At 38.6% G+C, this 19,507-nt stretch overlaps 1 protein-coding gene and 1 long non-coding RNA gene across 2 annotated transcripts; one reads left to right on the forward strand and one right to left on the reverse strand.

The window, feature by feature from the left end:
- Window positions 1-1,019: 1,019 nt before the first annotated feature.
- Window positions 1,020-3,070, reverse strand: LOC147218744 (aquaporin FA-CHIP-like). Its single transcript, XM_086172599.1, has 4 exons — window positions 2,664-3,070; window positions 2,006-2,167; window positions 1,746-1,826; window positions 1,020-1,560 (listed from the first exon to the last, which is right to left on the reverse strand). Exons 1-4 carry the CDS (start codon window positions 3,009-3,011, stop codon window positions 1,381-1,383), a joined length of 771 nt encoding a protein of 256 aa, XP_086028725.1. The 5' UTR covers window positions 3,012-3,070; the 3' UTR covers window positions 1,020-1,380.
- A 3,870-nt stretch (window positions 3,071-6,940) lies between these two features.
- LOC147218745 (uncharacterized) lies at window positions 6,941-19,186 on the forward strand. Its single transcript, XR_015108726.1, has 3 exons — window positions 6,941-7,048; window positions 18,763-18,904; window positions 19,104-19,186. It is a non-coding gene; the product is annotated as an uncharacterized LOC147218745 (long non-coding RNA).
- The last annotated feature ends 321 nt before the right edge of the window (window positions 19,187-19,507 follow it).

Genomic DNA, 19,507 nt, shown 5'->3' on the forward strand with positions numbered 1-19,507 from the left:
TACCGGTTTAAGTAGTTGCTGCTAAAGCAGAAATTTCTCCCACAGCGAATGGGAAATTATTAACTTTGAGGTAAGAGTCGTGAATGATGCAATGACTTGCAAAATTCAGTGTGTTCATTCATTATGAACAAAATTTTAATTCTTCACAATTTTTTTGATGTTAAAATACAAATCATTTTATCAAGCAATATGCTGATATGCAGAAATAGTCAGTACTGACATAACAAAAACTTTCAATGTAGCAAAACAGGTAAAAATACAATGAAATGGAATCAATTTTGCATGAAATTTCTACTAAGCCCTTGCATTTAGGCTCTGGCCATACAAGAAGTAAATTTTGTTGTTCAAAAAAACAAGCCCTTATACCTTATCCTGAGGCTTCTTGTGAAGATATATTTTAAGGAATGATTTTATATACAAATTATAACAAATTATCCGATGCTAAAAGACAAGTGGTGCACTCATGTGCTTACTGTACAACTGTATTTTTATGAGTGCATCTTGTATTTTGCAATTATCACCACTGCTTATTTGTATATTTCATGTACAAATAGTGAAAAAAGGAGGGAATGAGAAAATAACAAGCAGAAGGCCTTGGGGCTATGTGTGACCTGCTGTTTGCATTGTCTTTGATGAGAAATTGGGTTTGACAAAACACAATGCGTTAGGGGCTCAAAAAGGGGTATATATAGAGGCCCAGCAGTAAGCGTTTGCCTTAGGGGTCATCTGCAAGGTTAATCTGGCCTTTGATGGCTCTCTGTGCTCATAGCTGGAAATATCTTGGAAAGCACAAATAAGTAAGTATCATCTTTTAAAACCAGATAATACTTTAATTGAAAGATAATGTGGTAGTTTCTGGCAATGGTAGACTATTATATGTCTTAATACTTTATATTAATGGTACAGATATGGAAACATTTAATGTCTATACGTATATATATATATTTTTTTATGTATGTGTGTAAGTGTGCATATATACTTATGATTCCAAAATAACAGTGAAAAGGTAGTAAACAAGATAAACAGCAAGTGCTTTATTTACTTAAAAACAATAGACATTTCAGGAGTGCAGACATACATTATCCAGGGATACAGGGATGTAAAAATATGCATAAAATGGCTCAACAGAGAATACTGATAGGGAAGATAATTCCAAAGATGCTGATTTGCCAAGATTTTCAAAACCTTGATAATATGGGCTGAATTGCGGCGTGTCAGTAATAAGAGTGAGTTGGACATATTCATAAATTGACCCGTTTCTACATTTTTCATTGGCATTTGAAGACAGAACAAAATAAACTGACAACCCTACAATAAATTCAAGAGCATCTTACAACAATATAGACACCTACAATGACACTCATTTGTGACTGGATGGTTCTACTTTGATGTCATCTCTACAGTTGTGGGGTCATTGCCTCCGTTGATATCGTAGTCACCAACTGGGCCACTAACTAGGACCTTCATGCGCTCTGGGAAGTCATCATATTTAGGGGAAAGTAGGAAATCATACACAAGAGCTGCTGCCACACCGCCACACATTGGCCCTACCCAGTAGACCTGTTAAAAAAAAGGAATCAATTTAATGATCTGCATTAGTCGGTGGAGTCAATATCTCCTTTAACTTATTAACTTGAGATATGTAATTTGAGTCAACTGTCTTTTATGGAATCATCGAATTATCTAAGCTCGACATATAATGTGCTTGCGCGTGGCATGCGGAAATTTCTCCTCTCTTGACTTACCCAGTGATTTGTGAAATCGTTCAGGATCAAAGCTGGACCAAAGGAACGAGCAGGATTGATACCACAGCCTGTAAAGCTGATCTGTATCAGCAAGAGACAAAAGTAAAAGGGTATTTTCAACTACATGGTCTAGTGCCATAATCCAAGTCAGGCAATGGTGAGGAGAGCCAGATAAAACAATGCATTCCATTCTTTTACTCCATCACCACGTCAATTGCTGGTTAATAGTGCTCGCATAAGAGTGTACTACTGCAACTTACAGCTGCCAAGTGTCCCAAGCAGACGGAGAGGCCGATTGCCAAAGGTGCTGAGCCAGTGACATCACGCCGCCTTTTATCAGTAACTGCAATAACACACAGCACCAGCTGGAAGGTGGCCAGCAGCTCTATGCCCACACCTTGGCTGGGAGTGACACCATTGAGCTGCAAGAATTAAGAAACAGTGTAAACAACAGTTTTTCAGCTAGAGACTGTTATATGGATTGTTTCTCATCATGACCACTTCCTGTTAAGCTGCTGTAGATCATGCACTGAAAAATTCAACAGACTCTGCCCCTGGAAATTCATAAAATACCTGATAATCTGATGAACACCTAATCGTTGTAAGTTTTCTGACACTAAACTGAAACAATGAGCGGTTCCATTATATTGAGGGAAAGCTACACTTTAAACTTAACATTTTAACATTTAACATTTTAACATTTTAAAACACAACTTCTTTCAGGATAAATAAAGTTGTTCTCTCTCTCTCTCTCTCTCTCTCTCTCTCTCTCTCTCTCTCTCTTAAATTTGATTCAACACATTCACTTCTCACAAACAGGTCACATATCTTTGAAGTTCAAAGTGTCAAAACATCTGAATAATAGGTATGCCGTCAAGAATGCTGCAATTAAGTTTACTGCCAATATATAGTACTTACAGAGTTGAGCCCCAGGGCCTTGTTGTCTCTTGGACGCGCTCCATACAATATGCCACTGGCTAGAGCTGAGCCCAGCAGCTGGGCCAAAATGTACATGACAGCTTTGAACACACTGATCTGGCAGCTGGCAAGCATCCCAAATGTAACTGCAGGATTGAGGTGGGCGCCACTGATGTGACCTAAACTCTGGGCAAGTGTGGCAATGGCAAGTCCAAAGGCCAGTGACACCTTCACCTCCTCACCTGCCTTCCCAATGGCTGCAGCAATGCTTAGGAAAATGAAGAGGGTCATACCAACCAGCTCAGCCAGGACAGCCCGCCAGAATTCCTTGCTTTTAAATTCTCTCATGGTGGCTGTTACGTGGGTCAAGTTGGTCCGTTGTAAAAAGTGCGTACTCACAGACAACAGCAACAGCCGGTATATATATGGGTGAAGGGCTGATAATGGTCAGAGGGCGGGCTTTAAAAACTGAAAGAGAGGGCCACACTGAATTAATGAGAAATTCAAAAGACTGGTCTCTCACTCCCCCCATTGCTCACTCTCTCTCCTTCCCACACTTTCCTTTAGCCTCTCTCTCAGTAACTCCCAGTGTCAAACTTTATTGTCTTATAATTTCTTGAGTAAAAAAGCTTTCAGGAGTTTTAACTAAAACCAAAATTTTCATTTATAAGTTTGTAAGTTGCTTTGCAGCAAAGGCGTTGACTTCTCTGTCAAAAAGTGTTCTTTGGATCTAAATAAAACACATATCCATTTTAATTAGAAGTTTAATTAAAAAAAACAAACTTTTTCATATTTTGATATAACTTTTTTTCATATAACCAGCCAAATCTCTCTACAACTCAAACTAAAATCTTCCAAGCAAGATGAGGTCATTAGGGCCCATTTTCATGTGGCAAATTATCCAGATAATCTAATTTATAAACAGATATATATCCGTAGTTCCAAAAACAAGCAAACACTGTATAATGAAGAGTATAACAATTTGTTGACAGTCTGAAATTACCAATGTTCTGTATCATTAAATGCTATTTGGTGAAATAGAACAATACTGATTATCAGGTATTTGAAAACAGAAGGGATGTTGGTTACTTGCTCTGTGCATTGTATTAGACCTAGTTGGAGTATAATAAAACAACTCTTGAGAAATGAGTTGCCCGTGGCACCTGGTCTCTCACTCAAGTGTAACAACAAACAGTGGCTGGAGGACTGAGAAAACTGCTATGGAGTTTATCCTGCATTACAAGTTTGAATTTCAGAAAATGTTACTTTGTTCTTCTCAAGATATATTTATGCTTTTAAGAACAAGAATCAGAGGTGGCCTGTTTTTTGACTTATGGATGATATGTTGGATGACAATTGTGTCAAGATTATTAGCTATAAATTACAGAATCTAACTAAGCTAACTAAATAACTTATAACGAATGGACAGGATTTAATATACATTTTGAACAATGGACTGCATTACCAAGTTAGTTATCTTGCATTGTGAATGTGATGTTGTTTCATCAAATTTATCTTATTTAGACTCAATTTTTATTTTCAAGCATAAAGCTACTGCTGGCTGCAACACAAAAAATAATAATAATGATAATAATGATAATAATAATAATAATAATAATAATATAATAATAATGTTTGGTCAAATGTAAAACTGGCTTATTTTACTTCTGTTTGTTTCATGACTATGAGTCGGTGTTGAATTCGGCTAAACACATTTTCGCTTCAAGACGATATCACACTGTATTTATGACAAGTTCTTATAATCAAGAACAGAATGTTTTATGTGTAACCATGCTGCACTTTGGTGTCTGATGCTCGTATACCAGGGCCATAAATGAATGCGGCTTGTGAATCCTGTGCCATCAAAATATTGTCCAATGAATTGGCGTCTCAACATTTCACAGTTTTTGGAAAATAAACACCTGTATTCTGAAATTTAATGAACAGTTTTGGTTATTAGTGAACTTGTGACTTTATTATTCCACTTGAGTTTATATTTTGTGTATATATGTGGGCAGCACAGAAAGCCGTTGATTGATATCTAGGAGACAGTATACAATACTTGTACTCACAATCAGGTAGAAGTGATATGTCACGGATTTGACTTTATATTGTATGATGTCACAAGTTCTTGTGAAAGAATGCTATGATGTGGGATTTGCCCCCCAACACAGAGCTAAGCAGCAAATATACAACACTTCAAACTTTAAGCCACACAAAACTCTTAAGCAAGATTTGTTTCTAAGCTTACTTATGTTTTGGATCGATTTTGAAAGGTAATTTCATAAATAATTAGGAATAGGTATAATGTTTGGTTTCCACATAGGGAGGTATCACATTTTCCTGGGGAAGGTAGAGAAAGCTAAAACAGAGTTAGAAAATGTACAGAAACATATTTTAGAACATATTGGATACTAAAGTTGCCTGTTTCTTTCAACTGCTCTCTTGTTTAGCTTTGTGTTATCAGAAAGAGCTTGTGTTGTTATCATGCCATGAACACAACGAAAATGGTAACATGACCTCATTGTTGATTGTACATATCGATCTGAAGCTGAAGTGTAGTAACATTCTGTTAATCCAGATAAGGTGAAATATTGTTGAAGCTGAAATGCTGTTTAATCATTGTTTGTCCTCACAGGAGTTTGCAATGTCCGCAGTAAAAGAACAGGAAGCTCACAGTAAAGCAAAAGAAATGAATGATAAAATACACAACTGAAAAGTAATATATTCTTAAGAGTAACTTTGATTTTATCCATGGGTTGCTAATGGGGCAATTGTAATGAAATCGTGCCATATCAACCAATTACAATGACAGAATTAACCCTCTCTTCTGAAGAAAAAATGGATAATCACTTCTAAAAAAGAAGTTGTTATTCTTGGAGAAGTAGGTCAATTTCCTGCACACTTTTTACAACTCCGTCTCAGAGACAGTTGCTGTTGCATCCATTAAGTTTATATGATCTTCAACTGCAGTACAGTGGCAAAACAACAATTGCAGGACTCAATTGACAAAAAGACCAATGAAAACACATTTGACTGTGTGTCTGTGGTGACGGTAAAAGGTAGTCTTTGCCAAATGCTTGGAGCACAGAAGAAACCACAGGAAAGACATTTGGAACCATTGTCAGACTGGCAGCCCTACACTCACAAAGTCAGTCTCACTATTTAAAGGCAGAATACTCACATCAGGATGTGCTGACAGCTAAACAATGGAGAGGAATGGTGGAATCCCTGATTCGTTTGAGGTCTTTTACCAGAAATTTACAATATACCTATTCAACTGTTTGTCGCACCTTAGTTTGTCACTTCTTATAAATTCTTTATGGACATGCTCATCTTTAATTTGATACTTCACAGCAGAAAGATCAAAATATATCCATGAGGTCATTTGCACATAAAAGAAGAGGCGATTCCTAGCGATTTGTATTTGTAAGCTCTAAAAACATAATGGAAAACTGGACATTATAAGTTATTATCAACCTATTGTCCTTTTTAAATAAATACTTTTTGAGTGTCTTAGGAACACCAGAGACCATAAGAAAAGAAAAACTTTCACATTGAATGCTGCCTTTTTTAAACCAAATATCAGTAAGTTTGGGGGTGTTGGTTTTCTCTAGATTATGTAGCACTTGATAACCTCTGAATACCCCCTGGAGGCTTGCACTTTGAAAAATCTGTAACAATATGCATGGTCCACAGTCCACCATACCCAAACAGTCCACAATACCCAAAAATCAAGCACCGTAAACTGTGTTTTCTTCAAGAGGCCCACAATTAACCAGCTAAATACATAGATTTAGAATGTACCTTATTAACCTTTAACCCCCCAACAGGTTTCCCTCACTTTACTTCTCCAAATAATATTGTTCAGTGTAGTTTGTGGAGTGGTGTCACAACAGACAAGAGTGAAATTCCTCAGCAGAGGAATGTAGGGAATGTGATGACTACCAACCCTAAGTAGGTCTACGTGACTGATTAATGCAAGAGTTTAGATAAATATGCAGAAAAACCTCAGCAATTTCAAGTAAATGAAACTGATTGCTACAAAAATAACAGAACACTAAATATCAATGGGTGGTCAGGGTCTTGCTGGGTTCAATTATTACATGAGTTTGTTTGGTATTTTGGGGGCCACATTGCAGATCGCACCGACAGATGTAAATCAATGTGTAAACTTCAATAAAAGATAAATGGTTAATTATTCTTAGAGACAGCATTGCATGCTTGAGCACCTCAAAAATGATGGCCAGTGGTATTGGAAGGATAAGAGTCAGCGCAAATCGTTGATACTCTTTTTCAATATGAGAATGATTTTTTTTTACATTCAAGGACGCAATAGAAATGTAAGGCATACAAAATAAACCTCAAGCAGGATTCAATCATAGGTAAGGCCACTTTGATTTTACATCAAATTCAGCATGTATTGCTTTAAGTTTTTGAATTCATTGTTGTATCTGTGAAAGAGTTCTTGTTATTTTGCTTTGCTGCTAGAAATTTAATAGGATAGAGAGAAGTTTTTCAATTTGGGTAGCACTTTTCCATGGCAGTTTAACTGAGTTTAGTGATTTAGATTTTGGAACAGCCAATGAGACTGTGAATGATTTCAGTTTCAGTGTGCCTAGTGTGTTTTATCTTCATAGGACTTACTTGGCAAAAGAGTCATTATGATTATGACTGGACTGAAGGAGCAAAGCGGAATCTAACCATCCAGATACATTCATAACTGTGAGAAACAGACGAAAAGTTTAAAGGCTGAGGAGCATGGAGGACTCAGAAATTCAGTGACCCGCGAAAGTGCCTGTGACAGTCAGGAACTCATTGGACTAATTGCTTAAACCTATGTAATTACATTTTGGGCATGAGTTATTTGTGGTCTGTTTGAAAAACTCTTCATCTTCATTCGCTACAAAAATGACAAAAACAGGGATTGCTCTATCTCCTCCTAAATATGTATTTTAATTTTGAGGAAAAAAAGAGGGTTTAGATTTTTTAATGACATTTCTTTATTGATTAGGCAATGTTGGTTGACAGTATACTTCTGTGAGGAAACCATTTGAATGAACCGCTCAAGAATATCTGCCACTTTCTGGCTTGCTTTGCCGGTGAACCCCCTTGGTCTGAAATGTTTTATCTGTAACTAATATGCTACATCTTAAGTAAAGAGGCCTACCTTGGTGCAATATTCTGTTCGATTTAAGATAAAACAAAGGGAAAGCCAAAACTTTTCTCAGGCCTATGACATTCCTGTGCTTCTTTTAACATCTGAGGTTTTGTCAGATGTTTACTTTATGATGGATCAGTTTCCTTCAACACCAGTGCGACAACATCACATCTGGTCCAGATATTGTTAGTGAACAGGTGAATTATTACATCCCACAAATGTCCCTGTAGCCTGTGCGTCATTTTGTATTTATTTTTAGAATATTCAAGGTGTAAGGCTTGTTGTGGTTGTTTTAGAGTAGAAAACATTAGAAGTTCTAATGTTGCTTTAATGGTTTTTCTGCTTATCTGACTTCCTCAGTAAGAACATAATTGCAACTTATAGGCTGAAACTGTTTATTTTTGCAACAGCCATCATAGGATATCCTCTTATTCTGCATGTGTCTAATGACAGAGGAACATTGGTAAATTTGTTGGCCTCTCTGCATTATTCAAGAACAATTTGGCAGAAATTCAGAATTCCCCTTATGCAGATCTTTTGCGTCATTTGTGTTGTTTAGGCATCTTAAACATTGGACTAGAAACAGGAAAATGACAAAAAACAACTCAATGCATTGAATGACTTTCCTGACACCTTTAAATTGCTTTATAATTGTGGTGACAGACTGATAGTGATGAGTTCATATACTCTTAAACATTAACCGGTACGTCTTGAAAGGGATGTTGGACTCACTGGACCAGCTGGAGCTCCCTTTATTTCTATTATGTTTAAAAACACATTTTACATATCCATAAGATCTGGTGAATTGGAGGCACATGTGGGATTTGTTCCTGGAATAAAACTAACAGCTATCCCCGTGTGAGACAGCAGACCCACTGCACACAGAGGGGGAGCTTTTATTGGAGGGATCAGTTCCTGTCAATTGTTATGCGTGGTTCCCAGCTGTTTGCCTATTTAACACCATTTTAAAGTACCTTGCTTGTGTTACCCTACCTCTAAAAAAATAACACAAAACATTTCTGAAAAGCTTAGCAAGGGGGTTGGTGATTCCATGACAACAGCCAGCCCTGGAGACCATGACCTGTGGGGATGTAATGTCATGGTTGAAAATCAGATATTAATGATTAGAAAATACATATATGTGAGTGCAGCCTTGGTTTCTTCCTTGTGGCCTTTTGCGGGGCTGCATGTTTCTGGCATGAAAACAAGTATGTAAAAGAATAAAAGATATCAGGCCAGTTGATAAGGATGGACTTTGTACTGCCAGCAGGCTCATCTCTGACTTTAATCTGATATTATGATACCTATTAACCCTAAATTCCAACATGAGGCGAGTTTGCTCATCATGTTAAAATCATGTTAAAGGTCTCCCCTCAGTAAAGGAATTTAAAAGTAAAGGAATTTAAAATCCAGTGCAAACTATAAACTCAAAAATATACAATACAAAATAACTCAGAGATAGATGAATCTGTATCTATCTATCTATCTATCTATCTATCTATCTATCTATCTATCTATCTATCTATCTATCTATCTATCTATCTATCTATCTATCTATCTATCTATCTATCCATCCATCCATCCATCCATCCATCCATCCATCCATCCATCCATCCATCCATCCATCCATCCATCCATCTATCTATCTATCTATCTATCTATCTATCTATCTATCTATCTATCTATCTATCTATCTATCTATCTATCTATCTATCTATCTATCTATCTATCTAAATAAACAATATTTGCAACTAAGTAGTGTCAGTTTTGTTCAGTCATTAAAATAGTATAGTGAAACATAAAAATCACCTACTTGCTGACGGGCAGAAACAAATAGTTGGAGCTAAATCCAATTGTTTATGTTGCAAGATGTGAACAAAAATAAAAACATTTTTATACCTACATGCGAAAGTCAGTGTGTGGAAGTGTGTATTAGTTGGTGAACGCAATCTGGTGTTGAGTGCTATGAAACTGCAAGGTTTGAAAGTGATATATCAGCTGAGAACATTTACTAAAATAAATGATATCGTATCTACTGCTATGCAGTTTTAACAACATTGTGGCTGGTGGGATGTGTATAAAAAAAATCATTTTATGACAAACTGTGTATATCACCTAAGACTTGCTTGAAATGATTTAATTGTCTCAGCATATCTCTTGTCCAAACACAGCAGCGCATACACTTATTTATGACGGCCTGAATTTGATAAACCTGCTGTCAGATAGCTCCTTCGCAGAACCACGGTTCTCTCGGAGGTAAGATAAGTACTGATATATGTGTTATTAGACCATATGTCCTGAAGAGGCCTTGTGGCGAATGTGAAATTCTCCATGTACTGTGTGCAGCAAAGTATTTCAGCTACTCATAATCACTTCTCATGACAAATCCCATGGGTTTTAATGGTTGAGTTATTATTACTACTGGTGGTGTTGACTATTAAACAATAACTTTTAAATTAGTTTTACAGGTTTTTCTACTTGGAGGCAATAAATACAACAGATTCAAACAACACATCACTGACTCATAATATTATGACAAATCCCAGAAAATTCAAAGTTACCTTGACTATTTTGTGGTTTTCAGAGTTTTCCCTCTCATTTGCTGTGCTTATACAAAAAAATAGTGACTGTGTTTCACAGTATGTCAAATCAGACCTGTCTTGAGAGGTTAGCTATTTACAAACATTGAGAAGGGAGGAAGATGATGACCAGAGGCAGTGTGTTCTAAAGCGCATATAACAAAAATTTCTGTCACTATCTTTCTTTCAAATAAACAGTTAGCTTTGGGGTTTTCAACACCATACTGTGTCTGCTTATAGATCTGAGGGTTTTATTGTAATAAAAACAGTCTCAGATCTGCAGACCACGTTTTTGCAAGGGGACCATGCTCACCCCCCCCACACACACACAGTTCACTGCACAATTCAAGATTTTCTCTCAATATTATATCATGGGAAATCTGCCTTGATTATTATAAAGTCTTTTTTGTTCATACCCTCCAATCTGGGGTGAACGCCCTGTGTTGCAGCCCAGCAGCATCTCTTTCTCAGACAAGACCATCCTTGTTGATTTGCAACACGGATCTCATATGTACACTTTTCATTTCAGGAAACTGTCATGGAGAGCTTTGTCATCTTCATACTGCGACAGTAGAGCGCAGTCTTTCAAAACCTAAAATGCATTGGATAAAAATGTGCACAGAGACAATAGAACATGAAGGTGATGGCACTGCAACCCTTCAAATGAAACACATTTATGCCCAGATTCTGTGCTATTCTATTGAAGCATTTTTGTTAGTCTGTTGGAGTCAGGGAACTGTAGGGATACTCTCATTGAGTATTTTGTCATTGTCTGTTGCACTTGATAAACCTATTCAGGTATAAATAAGCTAGCATCAGTGTCTTACCATTGTCTTAAGACAGCACTTAACATGGTGGCACCTTCAGATGCAAAAAATAATTAAGCGGATAAATAAGTAAGTGTAGGGGGCGTTTGAGAACAAGGCTTAAGGACTCAACATCTGCGAACATTTTGTGTCATGCGTTGTATCATTACTGCTTATTAAATCTCTTGCTCCTTGAAGAGACCTGCCATTCAGAAACCAGCCATTCAAAATAATGAACCTGAATTAATATGTTCGTATAAGGAAAGAGAGGGTCATGATTCATATACAACTTCACTTGATATGCTGCATTTCAGTTCAGTCCACTGTGTAGATGCAGAAGAGGATATATGTGGGTGTAGGTTTAGTTGTGTAATACCATCTGTTTTGATACTGAGAAGGACAGCAATGAGAGCAAATTAGCCTCATGAGACAATATATTAGGGGGATAGGTTAAGGTTAAAGAACTTCCCTATCATATAGCTCTGATTATACAGTTTACTTCTTTCATAGGTCAACCATTTCACATAAAAAATTATGACAGTGTACCTCTGTATAGGGTATGTGTAAATCCTATGGGTCTAGTTGCATTACAGTCGGAAACATGCCAAAATACTATTAATTATTTGTTGCGTTTTCACACTGTCATTTATTTATTTAACACCCAATTCAAAACGATGACTCTGTAAGGTACATGTTTCTCCTCTTCACCCTATCCTCTGCATCCTCTTCCCTCACACCAACTAACTTCATGTCCTCTTTCACTCCATCCAATCTCCTCCTTGGTCTTCTGCCTTGCAGTTCCAACCTCAGAATCCTCCTTTCAATTTATTCTCTATCTCCTCTCTGTTTATGATAAAACCATTTGTCTGGCCACTCTGACTTTGTCTTCAACATGTTTGATGAAATTGTTTCAGCCCCTATCCAACCTTGTTACTCTCAAAGAGAACCTCAACATATTAATCTCTGCAAGTTCCAATTCTGCTTCCTGATTTTCCTCAAGGTCACTGTTTCTCGACCATTTGAATCAGTGTTATTGTCATAATTATTATTTGGTAATTTAGATGAGGGACTATTCTGTTGACAATGTCGTCCATGAAACGTAAAAAACAATTGATCTAAAATAGAATCTAATTTATCTTGCCCTGCAGATTGTTTTGGTATTTGGTTGGGGCGGCGTGGTGCAGGAGGTAGAGAATTGACTTTGTAACCGAACAGGAACTCCTCGTGTGTCGAAGTGTTGTTGAGCAAGACACTGAACCCCTAACTGCTCCCCTGGCGCTAATGGATGGCAGCCAGCTGCTCATGGTTCATCCATGATGGGTTAATTGCAAAGAACGATTTTCCCGGCAGGGATTAATAAAGGATAAATTATTATTATTTGTTAAGTATGGGCTTGACTAATCTAGTGGCTTATATAATCCGTCTAACCCTATTCTCTGTATCCTCCTCTCACTCGACTTCATACCCTCTCTCACTACCTTCATAAATCTTCTCTTCGGTCTTCCTTCCGGAACGTCCTGCCTGGTAGCTCCAAATCCAGCATCCATCTACCAATAGAGTTACAATCCCTCCTCTGTACATGACTTGACCATTTCAGTCTGGCTTCTTTGATCTTCTCTCCAAAACATTTAACATGTGATGTCCCTCTGATGGACTCATTCCTGAGCCTATCCATCCTTGTCATTCCCAAAGAGAACCTCAACATCTTCATCTCTGCGACCTCCAGCTCTGCCTCCTGTCTTTTCGTCATTGTCACTGTTACACTCTGTTATCTAGGCCATGCAGCATCGCTGGTCTCACCACTGTCTTGTACAACTTTCCTTTCATTCTGGCTGATGGTCTTCTATTGCATATTCCAATCTGCTTGAACCCGTTTCTTTACCTCTTTTCCACAGTCTCCATTGCTCTGGACTGTTGACCCCAAATACTTGAAGTCCTCCAACTTTTTGATCTCCACTCCCTGTAGCCTCACCACTCCACCCGAGTTCCTCTTATTCACACACATATGTCCTGTCTTAGAATATATGCGTGCTGTGACTAACCTTCATTTCTCTCCTTGTTTGGAGCTTATCTCCACCTCTCAAGATTTTCCTCAACCTGTTCCCTGCTCTCACCACAGATTCCTGTCTAACCCCATCGGTCAGCCTGTCCATCACCACTGCAAACAAGAAGGGGCTCAGAGCTGATCCCTAATGTCCCACCTCGAACTTCTGTTACACATACAGCACACCTTACCACTGTCTCACAGTGACTATACATATTCTGCACCAGTCTAAGATACTTCTCTACCCCTTCAATCTTCCACGTACAATTCCAGAGCTCCTCCCTTGGCACCCTGTCATATGCTTTTTCTGGGTCTACAAAACCCCACTGCAGCTCCCTCTGGCCTTCTCTATCAGCATTCTCAAAGCAAATATTGCATCTGTCATACACTTTCTAGGCATGAAGCTATACTGGTGATCACAAATGCTGACTTCTGCTCTCAGTCAAGTTTCCATTAATCTTTCCTTAACTTAATTGTGTGGCTTATCAACTTTATCCCTCTATAGTTACCACAATTCTGCACATCCCCTGTCAAGGCCCCGGGGGCGGACTCGGGCAGGGAACCACACGTTCAAGGCAGGGGTCAGGGTTGAAGCGCTTTATTTGGGTAGACAGGCAGGTAGTGTGTCGCTGGCAAGTCCCTGGCCCCGAGACAGAGTCGCACAGGGCTGGGTCTCACAAGGACGGGCCCTGGCCGGGGTCCACAGTGGCCAGGGACAATCCCCCGGCACCAGGCAGAGTGTGCTGCTGCCCTTTATAGGCCGCTGCTGCAGCTGGCACCGATTACGAATTGATCCCAGCTGTGTCTCCTCTCGGCTGCCGAGAGGAGATCCTGACATCCCCCTTATTCTTAAAAAATGGGCACCATCACAATTTGTCTCCATCCTTCAGGCATCTTCTTACTCTCTAAGATCATGTTGAATAGTCTAGCCAGAAACTCTACTGCTGCCTCTCCTAGACACTTCCATACCTTTTCAGGTATAGCAACAGGACCCACTGCCTTTTCACTCTTCAACCTCTGCAATTCCTTCCTCACTTTACTATTACAAATCTCTGCTACTTTGTGGTTTACAACAGTCTTGTCTTCAACTCTTTCATTGTCTCTCTTTCATTTACTTCTTTTATCAGCTCCTCAAAGTACTCTGTCCATCTTTCCATCACTCTTCTAGTATCTGTCAATACATTTCCCTCTCTACCCTGAATCACCAGGCCCTGCTGTACATTCTTTTCATCTATCTTTCTGATTTGCCAACCCATATATGTCATTCTCTCCAACCGAGGAAACAAGTATCGTACACCCTTTGTTTTGCCTTCACTACCTCTATCTTTACCTTATGCTGTATCTCCCTGTATTCCTGTCTGTTCTCTTTATTCCCCCAGTGTCCCCATCTTCTTTGCTAACTGCTTTTTTTGTATATACTCCTGCACCTCCTCATTCCACCATCAAGTCTCCTCATCTCCTTTGCTTCCAGGCGACACACCAAGTTCTCTCCTACCTGTCTCCCTGACCACATTAGCTGTAGTTGTCCAGTCATCAGGAAGCTGTCCCTGACCACCCGGAGCCTTTTCCACTCCACCCTGAAAACCATACAACACTCCTTTTTCAGCTTCCACCACTTTGTCCCCTGCGTTGCCTTTGTCCTCTTGATCTACAAACCACCATCCTATACTGTCTGGCTACACTCTCACCTACCACAACTTTGCAGACACTGGTCTATTTCCGATTACCTTGTTATTACGGCTGCTATTGCCGGTATGAGTGTTATATGTTCCTGTCTTTTCTGGAAAAAAGTATTCACAACAGCTATTTCTACCCTATTTGCAAAGTCTACCACCATCTTTCCCTCTGCGTTCCTATTCTGGATACCAAACCTGCCCATCACTTCTTTATCACGTCTATTGCCTGCACCAACATGTCCATTGAAGTCTGCACCAATTACCACTCTAATCTCTGGGGATATTCTGCATCACTTAATCTAACTCATTCCAGAACCTCTCCTTGTCCTATAACTCAGATCCCACCTATGGGCAATGGCCACTAACAACATTGAGCATCACACCTTCAACTTCCAATACAGACTCATAAGTCTATCAGACATTCTTTTCGCCTCCAGAACATTCCTAACAAACTCCCTCTTCAAAATAGCTCCTACTCCATTTCTCTTGTTGTCAGTACCATGATAGTACATCTTGAAACCTGCTCCTAAGCTTCTAGCCTTACTACCTTTCCACCTCATGTCCTGAACGCACAGGAAATCCACTTTCCATCATGCCGACCAACTCTCTACCTTTTCCTGTCATCATCCCAATATCCAAAGTCCCTCTTCTCGGTCCCAGACTCTTGCCTTTCCTCTTCTCTCTGTGCTTCTGAACATGCCTTCCTGCTCTCCTTCTTCGACAAACCGTGGCCCAATTTCCACTGTTACACTTTAGGTTATTGGCACCAATGCCGATGTTAACCCAGGCCTCCACAGATCCATATGAAATTCCCAGGTTTGATTTGCATATTTGGTTTTGGGACAAGTTTTACTCCAAATGCCTTTCCCGATACAACCCTCTGCATTTACCTGGGCTCAGGACCGGCTCATGCAGACTCTAGTCTGTGCCCCCCCCAAGGCTGCATTACCATAAAGGCATTTCAAATTACAGTCTTTAAATAAAAAAGTATGCAGTTCAAACTTAACACAACAAATTCTTGTCCCCTTGTCCGCCATTGATTCACATTATCTCTCCTATCGCTCTCCTGCATTTGTTGATGTTTGTGGGGAAAATATACCCTTGTCATCTGTTGTACAATATGTGTCGACTTGTCTGAGTTCCATCTATCTTGTGAGTGCTTTCTTTATTAACTTTCATTAATCAGAATCAGAATCAGAAAAAAACGTTATTTGTTACCGGGGGGCAATTGGGGGGCACATGAGGTAGCAGCATCAAATTGTGAACATCAAAGAATAAAATTAAAATGAATACAAATTATAAATAGATAATGAAATAAATAGGGCGATGAGGGGTCGCTGAGAATTGAGGAGTTGGACAGCTCTGGGAGAAAGAGCTCTCCTCTGGGTTTTGCAAATTTATCAAATTTCTTTTTGAATGTGGACAAACAATTGAAATAATTAGAACATTGGACCATAGCCAGTTTACAAAGGTTAAAATAGTATATGGTAAGATAGTAAAATCCTAAAATATTTATATCTATCCATGCCACTTCCCGTCTCTCTCTCTCTATAGATATCTCCATATGTGTGTGCATGTATACATATTTTTCAAATGTATTTATTGATTATCTATTTTTTACAGTGTTTTGTTATATGAAAAAATAACGATAAAACTACAAAATATAAGTTGATCCTTGCTTGGTCAAATGACCAGTTGATCACATGTTATAGCCAATCAGCCATGATTGTGGTGCCTCTGGGTCTCTCAAATGGATGTTGTGGCAGTCTGTCATCTTTAAGTTGCAAATGCTCTGACCATCTTGCCGTGGAGTATTGCTCAGTGGTATCACACTCACTATGCACATTTTGTACTTAGTGACCCCAGGCTCAAGACTAGGGATGGATGCCACCCTCTTCCTTTGCTACGTGAGCAAGTAAATTCAACCGTTATAATAAAGGCACACCTTTTGAGTTTAATTCCTGAACCACTGATTACATATTGGCACTCGTCACATCAAGGACGGGTTGTCTATGCATGTGACTATGGCAGAAAGTATATGATGAGTTAAACCACCACCTTTGATGCCCCCTGGCAGGATATGAAGTCAGGTTTCGCCCATCTACGTGCTGGGTACAAGGAAACAACAACATAAGGAATGGCTATCAGCAAAGACCATTCAGTAGATTGAGAGTATATGTAGTCCCACTGGGAACTCAAAATCTGAACAAATAAGAGACAAAAGACAAGTCACTGGAGGGTTTGCAACAGAGGCAGCGGAAGCCTCAGCCTATACAGCAATGGGATGGAGTTACACAACATGAGTGAAAAGCATGCAGGAAATATTGGCAGACATTGCCCCAGTCAATGGTAGATAAAGAATAGATTGTTGGAATATGTACCACTGCTGATTGCTGGTACTCTATTTATTTTTTCAAAGCTTTTGAATTAGATTAGATGAAAAATGATACATTTGAGCATCCCTATCAACAGGCTGATACTTTTGTTGCAGACTAAATTCAGCTCAAATAGGAGAAAAGAAAATCAACTTTCACTATAAGGATTCAATGAAGATTTTGGATTTTTTTCTTTTCAAAGTCTGTCTACTATTTCAAACCTTCATCTGTAGAGATGCAGCAGTATCTATAGTGTTTTCACTGTAGTGGAGTAGTCGATATTGCTTTATAATGACTGATAACTTTCCAAAATGGTAATTCCAACAGGCAAAATTGGCGCTTTCTTCTCACAAACACTTAAATAAAGCAGCATCTTAATGCATTTTATGATGGAAGGGGAAGTTGGTGCAATATGTTGCCAAGATAATGTTGAGGTTGTATCACCATTGTTAGTTTGAGTGTGGAGGGACTTCACCCTTTGATTAGAAGACAATACGAGGAATTGGGATAAAGTGCTTCATGATCTGACATTAGGTCCTTGTGGCAGCGAGAGATCCAATTGTACAATAGAATGTTGCGTCAAAGGTTTATCCTATGATTTGTTCCTTTTTTCTCTATGGGGGATAAACAGAAAAATTCCTTCAACTGCACGCAAAATACGCATTACAATGGGAGGTGCCAGTTCACTGTGGAGTCCCAAAGACTTTTGATTTAAAGAAACTAATTTTTTTGCCCCAATCCTTTATGCTTCATATTTTTCAGTTAGTAGTGCATCCAATTCCCATTTTAACATTCTTACTGGGAAGATAAGCATTTTTTTCTTTAATAACATTTTTAAACAATAATTATGTGTATTTGGATAAACAATTTGGATTTACAAAATCATGTCAGTGGCTCAAACATTCAGTGCTTGCACAGAATATCAAAGGGTTAAAATCCACCTTAAACACAAGGAAAGCATATCCTAAACAATCCAAAACAAATAAACAGCGCAGACAAAAGACAAAAGGATTCTCATTGCACTTCTCAACCTACATCCCTGAGGGCTGTTTCACGTTTCCTCTTTTAACTCACTATTGTGATATTACATCAGGTTGAAGACCTGCTGAATCAACAATATATCTTTTCACTGAATGATTTTGAATATCAAGCTAAGATCATTAGTTAATTTAATTTAATTAAAAAAGTGACTATTCGATGCCGAATTACGAATAATCATATCAATATAAAGTTTCAAAGTGCATGGCTTCCAGTGGCTCTTTCCCTTCCCATGCCCATCTCCTCTTAGAAATCCTGTCTGTCTGCAAATAGCTGTTGACTGGTGTTGGTAGCTTTGAAGTTCTAAAAATTCGGTAGAAGAACAATCAGCTGGTGCACTGAGCACTTGACATGTTGGGAAAAAATCCTTGCTAAATATCTTTACCATACCAAAAGTCATCTGAGTTTGAATCTATTCAGGTTCCCCTGAGGTCACTTGTGGGCAGAGAAACTGCCCTTGAAATACATTGGGACCCTGGACACAGCATCTGTCTAAATAGGCAACAATGTTCTCAAGTGACCCTAAACAAGGCACCACATCCCTGCCAGCTCCTGGCCTGACGTAAGTGCAAAGAAACTTCCCCTACAGGGATTTTATGACATGCTAATTATATGGGATAAACAATTGGCAGAGTAATTTTTGAATGAGTGTTAACCTAATGAATGCATAATAAGTTTCTGTTGTGAACAGCTGGTTCATCATTTCATGGATGGACAGAGTAAGAGATAACGCTACCAATTTCTATTTCCACACAACGTAGACTACTCCTGTCCTGTAGATGCTACTGTCAGGAGAGATGCCTTCAATCTAAGAAGACTTATTGCCGACCCTACAGAAATCTGGAATATCTCTGAAAGGATTAAAAATTGTAATGCACTCAGAGGTGACAAAGATTTTTTTTGTGCGTAATTTCACTAAACTGTGTCTAATGATGTACTGGAACATCCCTCTCATTGCAATATATTTTCCATGCCAATACCAATACCAATACCAATACCAATACCAATACCAATACCAATACCAATACCAATACCAATACCAATACCAATACCAATACCAATACCAATACCAATACCAATACCAATACCAATACCAATCACATATATTCATGAGCTAAACATCAGTGATCCAGTCATGCCATTGTCAGTTTTCTAGTTGTTAATT

Source organism: Fistularia commersonii, chromosome 25 (genome assembly GCF_037954325.1).
Source record: "Fistularia commersonii isolate RoL2024-O1a breed Wild chromosome 25, RoL_Fcom_v1.0, whole genome shotgun sequence".
NCBI lineage: Eukaryota > Metazoa > Chordata > Actinopteri > Syngnathiformes > Fistulariidae > Fistularia > Fistularia commersonii.

Coding starts and splice junctions, on each gene's coding strand:
- LOC147218744 (XM_086172599.1), bottom strand. CDS start 3,011: ATGAGAGAATTTAAAAGCAAGGAATTCTGGCGGGCTGTCCTGGCTGAG. Junction 1,827..2,005: donor GCTTGGGACACTTGGCAGCT/GTAAGTTGCAGT, acceptor TTGCTGATACAG/ATCAGCTTTACAGGCTGTGG. Junction 1,561..1,745: donor ACGATTTCACAAATCACTGG/GTAAGTCAAGAG, acceptor TTTTTTTAACAG/GTCTACTGGGTAGGGCCAAT.